Raw genomic sequence first — 14554 nt, 5'->3', positions numbered from 1 at the left:
CAGAGATCATCTAAGATGGACTGATGCAAGGTGGAAAAGTGTTCTGTGGACTGACGAGTCCACATTTGAAATTGTTTTAGGAACACTTCAGAAAACCACCGTCACTAAAAATAGTTTGTTGCTACATCTGTAAGTGCAAGTTAAAGCTCTACTATTCAAAGCGAAAGCCATTTATCAACAACATCCAGAAATGCCGCCGGCTTCTTTGGGCCCAAGATCATCTAATATGGACTGATGCAAAGTGGAAAAGCGTTCTGTGGTCTGATGAGTCCACATTTTAAATTTTTTGGGGAAATATCCGACATCGTGTCATCCGGACCAAAGGGGAAGCGAACCATCCAGACTGTTATCGACGCAAAGTTGAAAAGCCAGCATGTGTGATGGTATGGGGGTGCATTATTGCCCAAGGCATGGGTAACTTACACATCTGTGAAGGCACCATTAATGCTGAAAGGTACATACAGCTTTTGGAACAACATATGCTGCCATCTAAGCGCCGTCTTTTTCATGGACGCCCCTGCTTATTTCAGCAGGACAATGCCAAGCCACATTCAGCACGTGTTACAACAGCGTGGCGTCGTAAAAAAAGCGTGTGGGTACTTTCCAGGCCCGCTTGCAGTCCAGACCTGTCTCCCATGCAAAATGTGTGGCGCATTATGAAGCGTAAAATACGACAGCGGAGACCCCGGACTGTTGAAGGACTGAAGCTCTACATAAAACAAGAATGGGAAATAATTCCACTTTCAAAGCTTGAACAATTAGTTTCCTCAGTTCCCAAACGTTTATTGAGTGTTGTTAAAAGAAAAGGTGATGTAACACAGTGGTGAACATGCCCTTTCCCAATTACTTTGTCACGTGTTGCAGCCATGAAATTCTAAGTTAATTATTATTTGCAAAAAAAAAAAAAGTTTATCAGTTTGAACATCAAATATGTTGTCTTTGTAGCATATTCAACTGAATATGTGTTGAAAAGGATTTGCAAATCATTGTATTCCGTTCTTTATTTACATCTAACACAATTTCCCAACTCATATGGAAACGGGGTTTGTATTACTACGATAAATGGGTTCTACCTTCAAGGTACTCAAAGCGCTTTGACACTATTTCCACATTCACACACACATTCAAGTTCAAGTTAAAGTAGCAATGATAGTCACACACACACACACACACACACACACACACACACACACACTAGTTGTGGCGAAATTAACCTATGCATTTGACCCATCCCCCTGTTCACCCACTGGGAGGTGAGGGGAGCAGTGAGCAGCAGCGGTTTTTGCATTTTTGGTGATTCAATCCCCAATTCCAAGCCTTGATGCTGAGTGCCAAGCAGGGAGGGAATGGCTCCCATTTTTATAGTCTTTAGTATGACTTGGCCGGGGTTTGAACTCACAACCTACCCATCTCAGGGCGGACAATCTAAAGTCACACACTGATGGCGGGAGCTGTCACGTCATACGTCACATACGTATACGCCCTCGCGCAGCAGAGAGGTAGCAGCATGCGTAATGTTAGCTGTGACGCTAGCGGAGCCGTGCGAGTGGTAATACGAGAGAAAGAAGGTGCCAATCTGGTAACGAATGAATGAAGAATTAATTCCTAAGAAAAACAGCAGGGGGTCCATCGTCTGGCGGTGGTTTGGCTTCAAGCGGGAAGATGACGAACAGACAACCGTAATATGTCAAGTGTGGGGCAAAAGCGTTGCTACAAAAAGTAGCATGACTGCTAATATGTAGCATCATTTGAAATGTCACCCGCTGGATAGATCAGGGGTGCCCATTACGTCGATCGCGAGCTACCAGTCGACCGCGGGGGGTGTGTCAGTCGATCTCGAGCCAGGCTTTTAAAAAAAATAGACCTAAAAATTAGTGCTCATCAATCTTCACCAAGACGTCACTTAAATGACATTCACGGTACCGGAGGGTCTTGTGAGATGACGCTGGCTGCTGCAAGATCATTATTATGAAAATATGACCGAGAGGAAGGCGAGAAACACTTTTTATTTCAACAGACTGTTGCGCCGTACCTTCCGTCAAAACTCTAAAGGCCGACTGCACATTTCCTATCTTCACAATAAAAGCCCTGCTTCATGCTGCCTGCGCTAACTAAATACAGAGTCTCGGAAAACTGGCGTGCACAAGCGATCCCTCAGAAAGCTGGCGTGCACATCACTTGTGCACGCCAGCTTTCCGAGACTCTTATTTTGTTAGCGCAGGCTGCATGAAGCAGGGCTTTTATTGTGAAGATAGGAAATGTGCAGTCGGCCTTTAGAGTTTTGACGGAAGGGACGGCGCGAAAGTCTGTTGAAATAAAAAGTGTTTCTCGCCTTCCTCTCGGTCATTTTTTCATAATAATGAACTGGCAGCAGCCAGCGTCATCTCACAAGACCCTCGGGTGCCGTGAATGTCAATCAAGCAAGCTACGGAATGTTTTTCTTGTAAAGTGTATGGAAGCTGGATGAATTAGATGCCAAAAACCAACCACTTTCATGTGGTATTGTACAGAAAGGACAACTTTTTTTCTCCTCCATTCAAAAATGTGGGCGTTATCATCATTACTGTCTGATTCCAATCAATGCTAGTCATCAGAATCAGGTAATACACCAACTTATATTCTTGTCTTTGTGAAAGAAAGACATCTATATGTGTTACACATGCTTGTATTATCATTAAACACATTTAACTTGTTTACAAAAATGTCTCTTTCGTAAATAAATAAATATAAATGATATATATAAATGAGGTAGATCCCCTCGAGTTGGTCAATTGAAAAGTAGCTCGCCTGCAGAAAAAGTGTGGGCACCCCTGCGCTAGAGAATGAAGAGTGTTACTCCCCATCTCAACATCTCCGAGGCAAACATTTCCACTCTTCCAAAACACAAGTAATCTTCCACCAGCAACACTTCACACACTTTGGCTAGCGATGCGAACATGTTGGCTTCATCACAATTACAACATGGACCATTCTCAATGGATACACAGACTAAATACGGATTCTTGTCAATAAAGTAATTAGTTTAGTCTTTAATTGAAGGTATAATGCACATAAACATTAAGCTCAAAGACAGATATGTTGTGTACCAGATTATAGCTCAATAGTTCATTTCCATCTGCAGTCCCGGGCTACCTACATTAAAGGGATACACAAATCATGCAATAAAATTATGACAAAATCATACTATAGCATGTAATCAAATTTAAAAAAGTCATAAAATGCCCTTTCATGGACAAATACTTAATATACAATACAAGCACCCACCCTTTACATCATAACTAGACAAAACAGGCTCTTGTTCACATCTGTCATCATTTGTAAAAACAAGCATGATTTTAACTCACACACCTCACAGTTTACAACAAAAATGCTGTCATGGATAAATATAACACACTTTAAGTTGATGTGTCAATCATAGTGGCCACCTTAGTGACCGTGTGAGCAGCTCTGATTGCTCCAAAGCCACTTTTTGACTTCAATTGTGAATGAAAGGTCATCTGTTAGATTTTTCCACTTTGTTGTGAGGTGGTTCCATTCCTTTATGGCTTTATATGAAAACGCTGATTGTGCAAAAGAGGTTTTACATCCAGGTACGATACACTGCCCCCTGGTGGAGGCCCCTGTGTTTCTAGTTGTCACAGCAGATGTTAACTGGACAAAGTGCTTAAGTGGCGCTGGTGTAGTGTTATTTAGGATTGGATGGGCCATTCTTATTGATGCTAATCTTTGAATGTTAGTTAAATTCAATAATCTATTTTTTTGGAAAACTTAACAGTGATGGTGGTGTTGTGGTTTTCGCTCCAGGATTTTGAGCGAAGTAATACTAAAATGTTCAATTTCCTTTATTTAACCAAGTAAAGACTCACTGAAATTAAAATCTCTTTTTCAAGCGCGACCTGACAAAGTTAAAATAATAACTCCAACAAGACAATACAACAGAACAGCAACAGTCATATCACAACATAAAAATGTTCAAATGTATCATAAAAATGTTCAAATGTATCAGGAATTCATTAACACTGCAGGCCGCTCAAACTTATTTTAATGCAATGATGATGTCTCGTTTTTGTTAGTCGTAGGCAAGCAAAATGACACTGAAGACATTGGAAACTTTGCACAAACAATTGCACAAAATCCTGGAGCGAAAACCACAACACCACCATCACTATTTAGTTCTACAACAATATAGATTGTTAAATTTAGCTAACATTCAAAGATTAGCATCAATAAGAATGGCCCATCCAATCCTAAATAACACTACACCAGCGCCACTTATGCACTTTGTCCAGTTTATATCTGCTGTGACAACTAGAAAGACAGGAACCTCCACCAGGGGGCAGTGTAGCGTACCCGGATGTAAAACATCTTTTGCACAATCAGTCTTTTCATATAAAGCCATAAAGGAATGAAACCACCTCACAACAAAGTTGAAAAGTTAAAACGTGGCTTTGGAGCAATCAAAGCTGCTCACACGGTCACTAAGGTGGCCACTATGATTGACACATCAACTTAATGTGTTTTATATTTATCCAAGACGGCATTTTTGTTGTAAACTGTGAGGTGTGTGAGTTAAAATCATGCTTGTTTTTATGAAAGATGACAGTTGTGAACAAGAGCATGTATTGTCTAGTTATGATATAAAGGGGGGGTGCTTGTATTGTATATTAAGTATGTGTCCATGAAAGGGCATTTTATGACTTTTCTTAATTTGATTACATGCTATATAGTAATATTTCCCTGTCATAATTTTATTGCATGATTTTTGTATCCCATTAATGTAGGTAGCCAGGGACTGCAGATGGAAATGAGCTATTGAGCTATAATCTGGTACACAACATATCTGTCTTTGACTTTCTGTGCATCGTCCCTTCAAATGAAGACTGAACAGGCCAAAAATGATGACGTATGCAGTAAAATATTGTGTCATTTACACACCTATTATTTTGTACACATTATGAGGGACAAACTGTAAAAAATGATTATTCATCTACTTGTTCATTTACTGTTAATATCTGTTTATTTTCTCTTTTAACATGTTCTATCTACACTTCTGTTAAAATGCTAATTTTTTTTTGGATGTAATCATAGTAGTATCGACCAGATACGCTCTTGTACTTGGTATCATTACAGTCAATGTTGGCTTGTCCCGAAACCATTATTTTGGTACCAGTACTAAAAATTTATTTTGATACTTTTCCAATACTTTTGTAAATAAAGGGGGCCGCAAAATGTTTTATTATTTGCTTTATTTGAACAAAAAAATCTTAGGGTACATTAACTTTATCTACCTATTATTTTGTACACATTATGAGTATAAATGACACAATATGTTACTGCAGACTAATTAGGAGTCTTTGTTTGTTTACTTACTACTAAAAGACAAGTTGTCTAGTATGTTCAAGATTTTATTTAAGGACTAAATGACAATAATAAACATATGTTTCATGTACACTAACATTTTCTGTTCGAATAAAGACAATAATGACATTTGTGTGGTTTCCTTTATTTAGAAAAGTATTGAAAAGTATCAAAATAAATTTTTGGTATTGGTACCAAAATAATGGTGTTGGGACAAACCGACATTGACTGTAATGATACCAAGTACAAGAGCGTATTTAGTCGATACTACTATGATTACATTGGTATTTTTTTGTGCCACAACTCTTTTGTCATTTTTTATTTTGTTATAAACCCAAGAAATACATCCTTCAACACGACTTTAAATATGACCAATGTATGACCCTGTAACTACTTGGTATTGGTAGTATCGCCCAAACTAATGTCCAGTATCAAAGAGGAGAAGAATAAGTGATTATTACATTTGAACAGAAGTGTAGATAGAACATGTTAAAAGAGAAAATAAGCTGATATTAACAGTAAATGAACAAGTGGATTAATGATCCATTTTTACTGTTTGTCCCTCTTAATATGGACAAAATAATTGGTAGATAAAGTTTCATGTACCCAAAGATTTTTTTGTTCAAATCAAGAGAATGATGACATTTTTTGAGGTCTCTTTCATATAGAAAAGTAATGAAAAGTATCAAAATACATTTAGGTTCCGTTACCAAAATAATGGTTTCGTGACAAGCTGACATTGACTGTAATGATACCAAGTACAAGAGTGTATCTAGTCGATACTACTATGATTACAGACATTTTTTTTGTTTAAAAATGTATATTATGTTTATAAAATCAGGAAATACGTCCCTGGACACGTGAGGACTTTGAATATGATCCTGTAACTACTTGATATCGGATCGATACCTAAATGTGTGGTATCACCCAAAACTAATGTCAAGTATCAAAGAAGAGAAGAATAAGTGATTATTACATTTGAACAGAGGTGTAGATAGAACATGTTAAAAGAGAAAATAAGCAGATATTAACAGTAAATGAACAAGTAGATTAATAATCAATTTTGTCAGTTTGTCCCTCATAATGTGTACAAAAAAATAGGTGTATAAATGACACAATATGTTACTGCATACTAATTAGGAGTCTTTGTTTGTTTACTTACTACTAAAAAACAAGTTGTCTAGTATGTTCAACATTAATTTAAGGACTAAATGACAATAATAAACATGTTTCATGTACACTAACATTTTCTGTTCGAATAAACACAATAATGACATTTGTGTGGTTTCCTTTATTTAGAAAAGTATTGAAAAGTATCAAAATAAATTTTTGGTATCGGTACCAAAATAATGGTGTTGGGACAAGCCGACATTGCCTGTAATGATACCAAGTACAAGAGCGTATTTAGTCGATACTACTATTATATATATTTTTTTCCCACAACTCTATTGTCATTTTTTTTTGGGTTATAAACCCAAGAAATACATCCTTCAACACGGGATGACTTTAAATATGACCAATGTATGACCCTGTAACTACTTGGTATTGGTAGTATTACCCAAACTAATAATAAACTAAGAATAAGTGATTATTATATTTTACCAGATGTGTAGAAAGAACTTGTTAAAAGAGAAAATAAGCCGATATTAACAGTAAATGAACAAGTAGATTAATAATCAATTTTTACAGTTTGTCCCTCATAATGTGTACAAAAAAATAGGTGTATAAATGACACAATATGTTACTGCATACTAATTAGGAGTCTTTGTTTGTTTACTTACTACGAAAAGACAAGTTGTCTAGTATGTTCAACATGTTTTAAGGACTAAATGACAATAATAAACATACCGTACTTCCTTGAATTGCCGCAGGGTATATAGTATGCGCCTGCCTTGAATTACCGCCTGGTCAAACTCGTGACACTTCCCCTGTCATCATTTTCAAAATGGAGGAGGCTGATTTCAATACCGGTAATTTGAAATCGCATACTGCGATGAGGGGGCGACTTGTCCAGGATGTACCCCGCCTTCCGCACGATTGTAGCTGAGATAAACGCCGGCGCCCCCCGCAGCCCCCAAAGGGAATAAGCGGTAGGAAATGGATGGATGGATGGAAGAAATCGCATAAAGGGAAGAAGATTAAGAGCTACTCAGTAGGATTTAAGGTCCAAGCTTACATCACACTCAAATTTTTACGGCCTACTTTTGCTAAGTGCCGGAGTGAGAAGAGGTTTTAAAATAATTAGCGCATGCTTACTTTTACTGCATGCCTTTGGTAAGCGCAGGAGTGAGAAGAGGTTTTGGGGCGGTTTTTGATTGATTGATTGATACTTTTATTAGTAGACTGCACAGTTCAGTACATATTCCATACAATTGACCACTAAATGGTAACACCCGAATAAGTTTTTCGACTTGTTTAAGTCAGGGTCCACGTTAATCAATTAGTAGTATAGCTCGGTTGGTAGAGTGGCCGTGCCAGCAACTTGAGGGTTCCAGGTTCGATCCCCGCTTCTGCCATCCTAGTCACTGCCGTTGTGTCCTCGGGCAAGACACTTTACCCACCTGCTCCCAGTGCCACCCACACTGCTTTAAAAATGTAACTTAGATACTGGGTTTCACAATGTAAAGCGCTTTGAGTCACTGGAGAAAAGCGCTATATAAATATAATTCACTTCACTACACATCTAGACTGTTTAACAGGATAAACCATGGGAACTGATACAAAAAGCATGTTTTGTTAGCTTCTTTTCTCTTGCAGAACAATGGACAATACATGTAGGTTTGCTATTAAAGGTGGACTTTATATTAGGTCTTTTTCTGGGTAATAAAGCATTGGTTTTATTAAGAACTGCAAATTTTAATGCTTCAACTTGTGGTATTTGTATGATACCAAGTAAATATTGGGCCTATAACTTTAATTAAAGTACCAATGATTGTCACACACACATGGGGCGGCATAGCTCGGTTGGTAGAATGACCGTGCCAGCAACTTGAGGGTAGCAGGTTCGATTCCCGCTTCCGCCATCCTAGTCACTGCCGTTGTGTCCTTGGGCAAGACACTTTACCCACCTGTCCCAGTGCCACTACAATTCACTTTTAAATTAATTAACGCCCCGGCGGCAATTCAAGGAAATACAGGAATGATTCATGTACCCTAAGAAAAGTATTAAAAAGTATCGACATAATATTGGTATCGGGACAACGCTACTTTCAAGTAACATTGTATTTAAGTAGAGGTGGGCAAATTAATGTGTTAATTATGAGTTAACTCATCAATCTATTAGCGCCGACAATTATTTTATCGCACATTTGCGTATGTTGTTTACATGCTTTTATTTTGTTAACGCCTTCTCTTAACAAGATGGCGTCGTGGGGCTCTTGGTAAAGATGCAACATTTGGCAAAAATACCGGACAATTCTGCAAATTTCATGGCTGGCTTACAGCGTGGTCACTCCGGGATCACTTACGACCGCCAGACAATTCTGGATGTAGATAGATCGGGCCGTTTTGGACTGAATGACACGTGCTTTGCTAGACCGGCTAGCTAGCATGGGAATACTTTGCCGGCTACATCCAGCGGCCTGTGAAGCAGCGGAGTATTTGTGTTGTCTGTCTATTTATGAATAATGCAGACCAGGAGTGTTGGCTGAGTTCTTAACGTTTGCTTTCAGAGCGTGCATATCACAACATACAAGATGCCGTCATGGCGACACAACCTAGCATGCTCGTCACTCCTGTTGCATGCTGGGTAGGGTAGTTCTTTTTTCCCCCTGGCTCATAACATCAGAATATAGTACCATGTATATGATGCCTTCAGTTTATCAAAGCACCAAGCAAACAATCGGAAAATTCCCATCATATCAATTCCTAGATATGGTCATAATTATTTTAAGTGCACTACGCAGAATAAACACAACATTATTAATATTGCTAGTAAGGATAATTTGATCCAAAATTCCCTAAAACAGCTCACTACCTATAATATAGGTTTTTTTAAACATAAGATCCCTGATAAAAAAAAATGTTTCTGCTGTTACCTCAGAAATTGCCTGTTCAGATGTTATGATTGTGGCTCAGAGATTTGTATGTAGATTATATTTATTTTCCATAACAAACAGGATAACTTAAATACCCTGGCAGTGGCAATAAGCTTAAATGTTTGTGTTTACATTTTTTGAGTTGATTTTCATAAAATATGCTATTTAACTGCTACTGTTTAACAAGGACTGATTTAAATTGTGTTTGCACAACAAATGTTTTGGCGCTTTTGTTCATGTGGGAGAATATTCCAATAAAGGTGCACTACACACTACTTTTGAATTCATTATTGGGCTTTGCGTAAACAATGCAGTTAATCGCGATTAATCAGAGAAATAGTGCGATTAACTTTGATTAAAATCTTTAATCGTTGCCCAGCCCTATATTTAAGTGAAAAAGTGATTGTTATTGTACAACGAGCGGCTCCAACAATCAATGACATTTACATGTTATCTATTCACGTCACTATATGTTATTGTTGGACATTATTGACGACAAAACGCCTGCTGACGTCTCCCCTCTGCTTGTTAATTCCACCAACACCGGGCGGCAAAAATTGCAATATCAAAGTACAATGCGCTTCATTATGTCTTGCACCTGGAATCCCCAGCCTAAATTGTGCTATTCATTAAAGCTTAATGAAGTGTGCAAATATGTGGCAGGTCAATAAGAGGAGCTGAGGAAGCCACAGATTTCTCTTGAAAAACATAATGAAGATTGAACTTTAATCATCGGGACGATATGCCTGTGACACACACACACGCGCACGCACACACACACTTACCTCACAAGATTGTCATTGTCACCCGGACCTTTACAGGTTGTACACTCAGTTCTGCTGTCGTCCGCTTTGGGCTTTTTCAGCGCTGCAGCATGGCGCTGTCTGCGCTCCCTCGGCACTGCTTCCTGTGGAAACATGGCTGATGACCCTCTAGTTCTGCATGCTTCCAATTGCAATCTCTTCATAAAGGGCTGGGCGATATATGGAAGATACTCGATATATCGCGGGGTTTTGTCTCCGTGCGATATAGAAAAAGACTATATTGTGATATTCAAGCATACGTCGTCATGCAATTGCTTTAAGCTGCAGGCATTTCTCATTCTTTCCAGTCTCATTCTCACAGAGACAAAAAACAAGCCCACCTTCGTCAGATACTGTCGTGTCATATGCCCTCGCGGAGCAGAGAGGTGGCAGCACGGGTCAATTAGCTGTGATGCTAGCGGAGTGGTGCGAGTGGTAATACGAGAGAAAGAAGGTGCCAATCTGGTAACAAATGGAAAAAGAATGAATTCCCAAGAAAAATAGCATCGTCTGGCGGTGGTTTGGCTTCGAGCGGGAAGATGTTGAACAATTACGCTGCAAAAGCGTTGCTAAAAAAAAAGTAGCAGCACTGCTAATTTGTAGCATCATTTGAAAAGTCACCTGCTAGAGCAGGGGGTCGGGAACCTTTTTAGCTGAGAGAGCCAAAAAGCCAAATATTTTCAAATGTATTCCCGTAAGAGCCATATAACATTTTTTTTAACACTGAACACAACTAAAGGCGTGCATTTTTAAGCAAGACCAACATTTCTAGAGTATAATAGGTCTCTTATTCTTTGTAATAACATTGTTATTCTGAAGCTAACTGTTGGGTGGGGGGCGTGGCCCGCGGGCCTGCAGCGACAGGTGCATAGACGGCCCACCTGGGCCTTGTTATCTAATCACCTGTCGCTCTGTTATAAGCAGCAGCCAGGAGGAGAGATGGGGTTGGGGCAGGAAATACAATTGCTGGAAAACAACTGAGAGACTTATTGAAAAACAAAACAATATTGCAACCCTGAAACGGGCTCTCACGTCGGTGCTTGTGGGTCTGAAGAACCCCCAGGAGGGCAAGCCCCACACTAACCAATAATAACTAAATAACTTCTTACCATTAACGCAACTTCTTGAAGGGATGGATGGATTAAAAACGCATGAGACTGTTTTATATTTTGAACATTATTTATAACACTTATTACGAGTGGTTTGGCTTCGAGTGGGAAGATGTTGAACAATTATGCGGCAAAAGCGTTTCTACAAAAAGTAGCACCGACTGCTAATTTGTAGCATCATTTGAAAAGTCACCTGCTAGAGCAGGGGTCGGGAACCTTTTTAGCTGAAAGAGCCGAAAAGCCAAATATTTTAAAAAGTATTTCCGTAAGAGCCATATAATATTTTTTTAACACTGAACACAACTAAACGCGTGCATTTTTAAGTAAGACCAACATTTCTAGAGTATAATAAGTCTCTTATTCTTTGGAATAACATTGTTATTCTGATGCCAATTGCAGAGGGACGTGGCCTGCGGGCCTGCAGCGAAGCAGGATGTGCCAGGACCGGCTTAGAAATCAGCGACAGGTGCGTAGATAACCCACCTGGGCCTTGTTATCTAATCACCTGTTGCTCTGTTATAAGCAGCAGCCAGGAGGAGAGACGGGGTTGGGGCTGGAGCCAGAGCGCTAGCGAGAACGAAAGAGAAAAATACAATTGCTGGAAAGCAACTGAGAGACTTATTGAAAAATAAAACAATATTGCAACCCTGAAACGGGCTCTCACGTCGGTGCTTGTGGGTCTGAAGAAGCCCCAGGAGGACAAGCCCCACACTAACCAATAATAAATAAATTACTTCTTACCATTAACGCAACTTCTTGAACATAAAAAAGCATGAGAATGTTTTATATTTTGAACGTTATTTTTAACAAGTGGAATTATTTATTACTTAACGTGTTAAGCAATATCAGCTCAGATTTATCTGAGAGCCAGATGCAGTCATCAAAAGAGCCACATCTGGCTCCTGAGCCATAGGTTCCATACCCCTGTGCTAGAGAATGAAGAGTGCTTGAAACTCCGCATGTCAACATCTCTGTTCGGTGCCACACCCACAAAATGTCCAAGCAAACATTTCAACATCAACACCGTATGAAAAGATTGGTCAAAAACAAAAAGAAAACAACGTCCGCAGGAACCTACCACATAGCGAAGGACATACACTATTACATTTCCTATTATGCATCAGATTTTTATTTGACAGTTTTTTATACATATCTTGTGTGACATCATGCACAAAAGTGCACTTTATTTGTTTTTAACTATTGTAGTGGCGTTCTGTACAAAAAGTGCACTTTAATTTAGTGTTGTTCTGATGTGTCACCTTAGTGACATCATGCACTAAAGTGCACTTTATTTGTTTTTAACTATTGTATTGGCGTTCTGTACAAAAAGTGCACTCTAATTTAGTGTTGTTCTGATATGTCATCTTAGTGACATCATGCACAAAAGTGCACTTTATCTGTTTTTAACTATTGTAGTGGTGTTCTGTACACAAAGTGCACTTTAATTTAGTGTTGTTCGGCTATGTCATCTTAGTGACATCATGCACAAAAGTGCACTTTATTTGTTTTTAACTATTGTAGTGGCGTTCTGTACAAAAAGTGCACTTTAATTTAGTGTTGTTCTGATGTGTCATCTTAGTGACATCATGCACAAAAGTGCACTTTATTTGTTTTTAACTATTGTAGTGGCGTTCTGTACACAAAGTGCACTTTAATTTAGTGTTGTTTTGCTATGTCATCTTAGTGACATCATGCACAAAAGTGCACTTTATTTGTTTTTAACTATTGTAGTGGCGTTCTGTACAAAAAGTGCACTTTAATTTAGTGTTGTTTTGCTATGTCATCTTAGTGACATCATGCACAAAAGGGCACTTTATCTGTTTTTAACTATTGTAGTGGCGTTCTGTACAAAAAGTGCACTTTAATTTAGTGTTGTTCTGATGTGTCATCTTAGTGACATCATGCACTAAAGTGCACTTTATTTGTTTTTAACTATTGTAGTGGCGTTCTGTACAAAAAGTGCACTTTAATTTAGTGTTGTTCTGATATCTCATCTTAGTGACATCATGCACAAAAGTGCACTTTATTTGTTTTTAACTATTGTAGTGGTGTTCTGTACACAAAGTGCACTTTAATTTAGTGTTGTTCGGCTATGTCATCTCAGTGACATCATGCACAAAAGTGCACTTTATTTGTTTTTAACTATTGTAGTGGCGTTCTGTACAAAAAGTGCACTTTAATTTAGTGTTGTTCTGATGTGTCATCTTAGTGACATCATGCACAAAAGTGCACTTTATTTGTTTTTAACTATTGTATTGGCGTTCTGTACACAAAGTGCACTTTAATTTAGTGTTGTTCTGCTATGTCATCTTAGTGACATCATGCACAAAAGTGCACTTTATTTGTTTTTAACTATTGTAGTGGCGTTCTGTACAAAAAGTGCACTTTAATTTAGTGTTGTTTTGCTATGTCATCTTAATGACATCATGCACAAAAGTGCACTTTATTTGTTTTTAACTATTGTAGTGGCGTTCTGTGCAAAAAGTGCACTTTAATTTAGTGTTGTTCTGATATGTCATCTTAGTGACATCATGCACAAAAGTGCACTTTATTTGTTTTTAACTATTGTAGTGGCGTTATGTACAAAAAGTGCACTTTAATTTAGTGTTGTTCTGATGTGTCATCTTATTGACATCATGCACAAAAGTGCACTTTATTTGTTTTTAACTATTGTAATGGCAATCTGTACACAAAGTGCACTTTAATTTAGTGTTGTTCTGCTATGTCATCTTAGTGACATCATACACAAAAGTGCACTTTATTTGTTTTTAACTATTGTAGTGGCGTTCTGTACACAAAGTGCACTTTAATTTAGTGTTGTTTGGCTATGTCATCTTAGTGACATCATGCACAAAAGTGCACTTTATTTGTTTTTAACTATTGTAGTGGTGTTCTGTACACAAAGTGCACTTTAATTTAGTGTTGTTCTGCTATGTCATCTTAGTGACATCATGCACAAAAGTGCACTTTATTTGTTTTTAACTATTGTAGTGGTGTTCTGTACACAAAGTGCACTTTAATTTAGTGTTGTTCTGATATGTCATCTTAGTGACATCATGCACAAAAGTGCACTTTATTTGTTTTTAACTATTGTAGTGGCGTTCTGTACAAAAAGTGCACTTTAATTTAGTGTTGTTCTGATATGTCATCTTAGTGACATCATGCACAAAAGTACACTTTATTTGTTTTAAACTATTGTAGTGGCGTTCTGTACAAAAAGTGCACTTTAATTTAGTGTTGTTTTGCT

The 14554-nt window shown here is 38.2% G+C and overlaps 1 protein-coding gene across 7 annotated transcripts in view; it reads right to left on the bottom strand.

The window, feature by feature from the left end:
* Positions 1-14554, bottom strand: part of phf14 (PHD finger protein 14) — a 149039-nt gene that overhangs the window by 32859 nt on the left and 101626 nt on the right. For all 7 annotated transcript variants that reach the window (XR_009803561.1, XM_061882630.1, XM_061882626.1 and 4 more), the window contains exon 16: positions 10181-10302. Coding sequence is in view for 6 of the 7 variants with exons in the window: in XM_061882630.1 (XP_061738614.1) it covers positions 10181-10302 (122 nt within the window). In the remaining variant the exon portion in view is untranslated. The remainder of the gene's footprint in view (positions 1-10180; positions 10303-14554) is intronic.

Source organism: Nerophis ophidion, linkage group LG21 (assembly GCF_033978795.1).
Source record: "Nerophis ophidion isolate RoL-2023_Sa linkage group LG21, RoL_Noph_v1.0, whole genome shotgun sequence".
Taxonomy (NCBI): Eukaryota; Metazoa; Chordata; class Actinopteri; order Syngnathiformes; family Syngnathidae; genus Nerophis; species Nerophis ophidion.
This window is presented reverse-complemented; position numbering and strand designations above follow the sequence as displayed.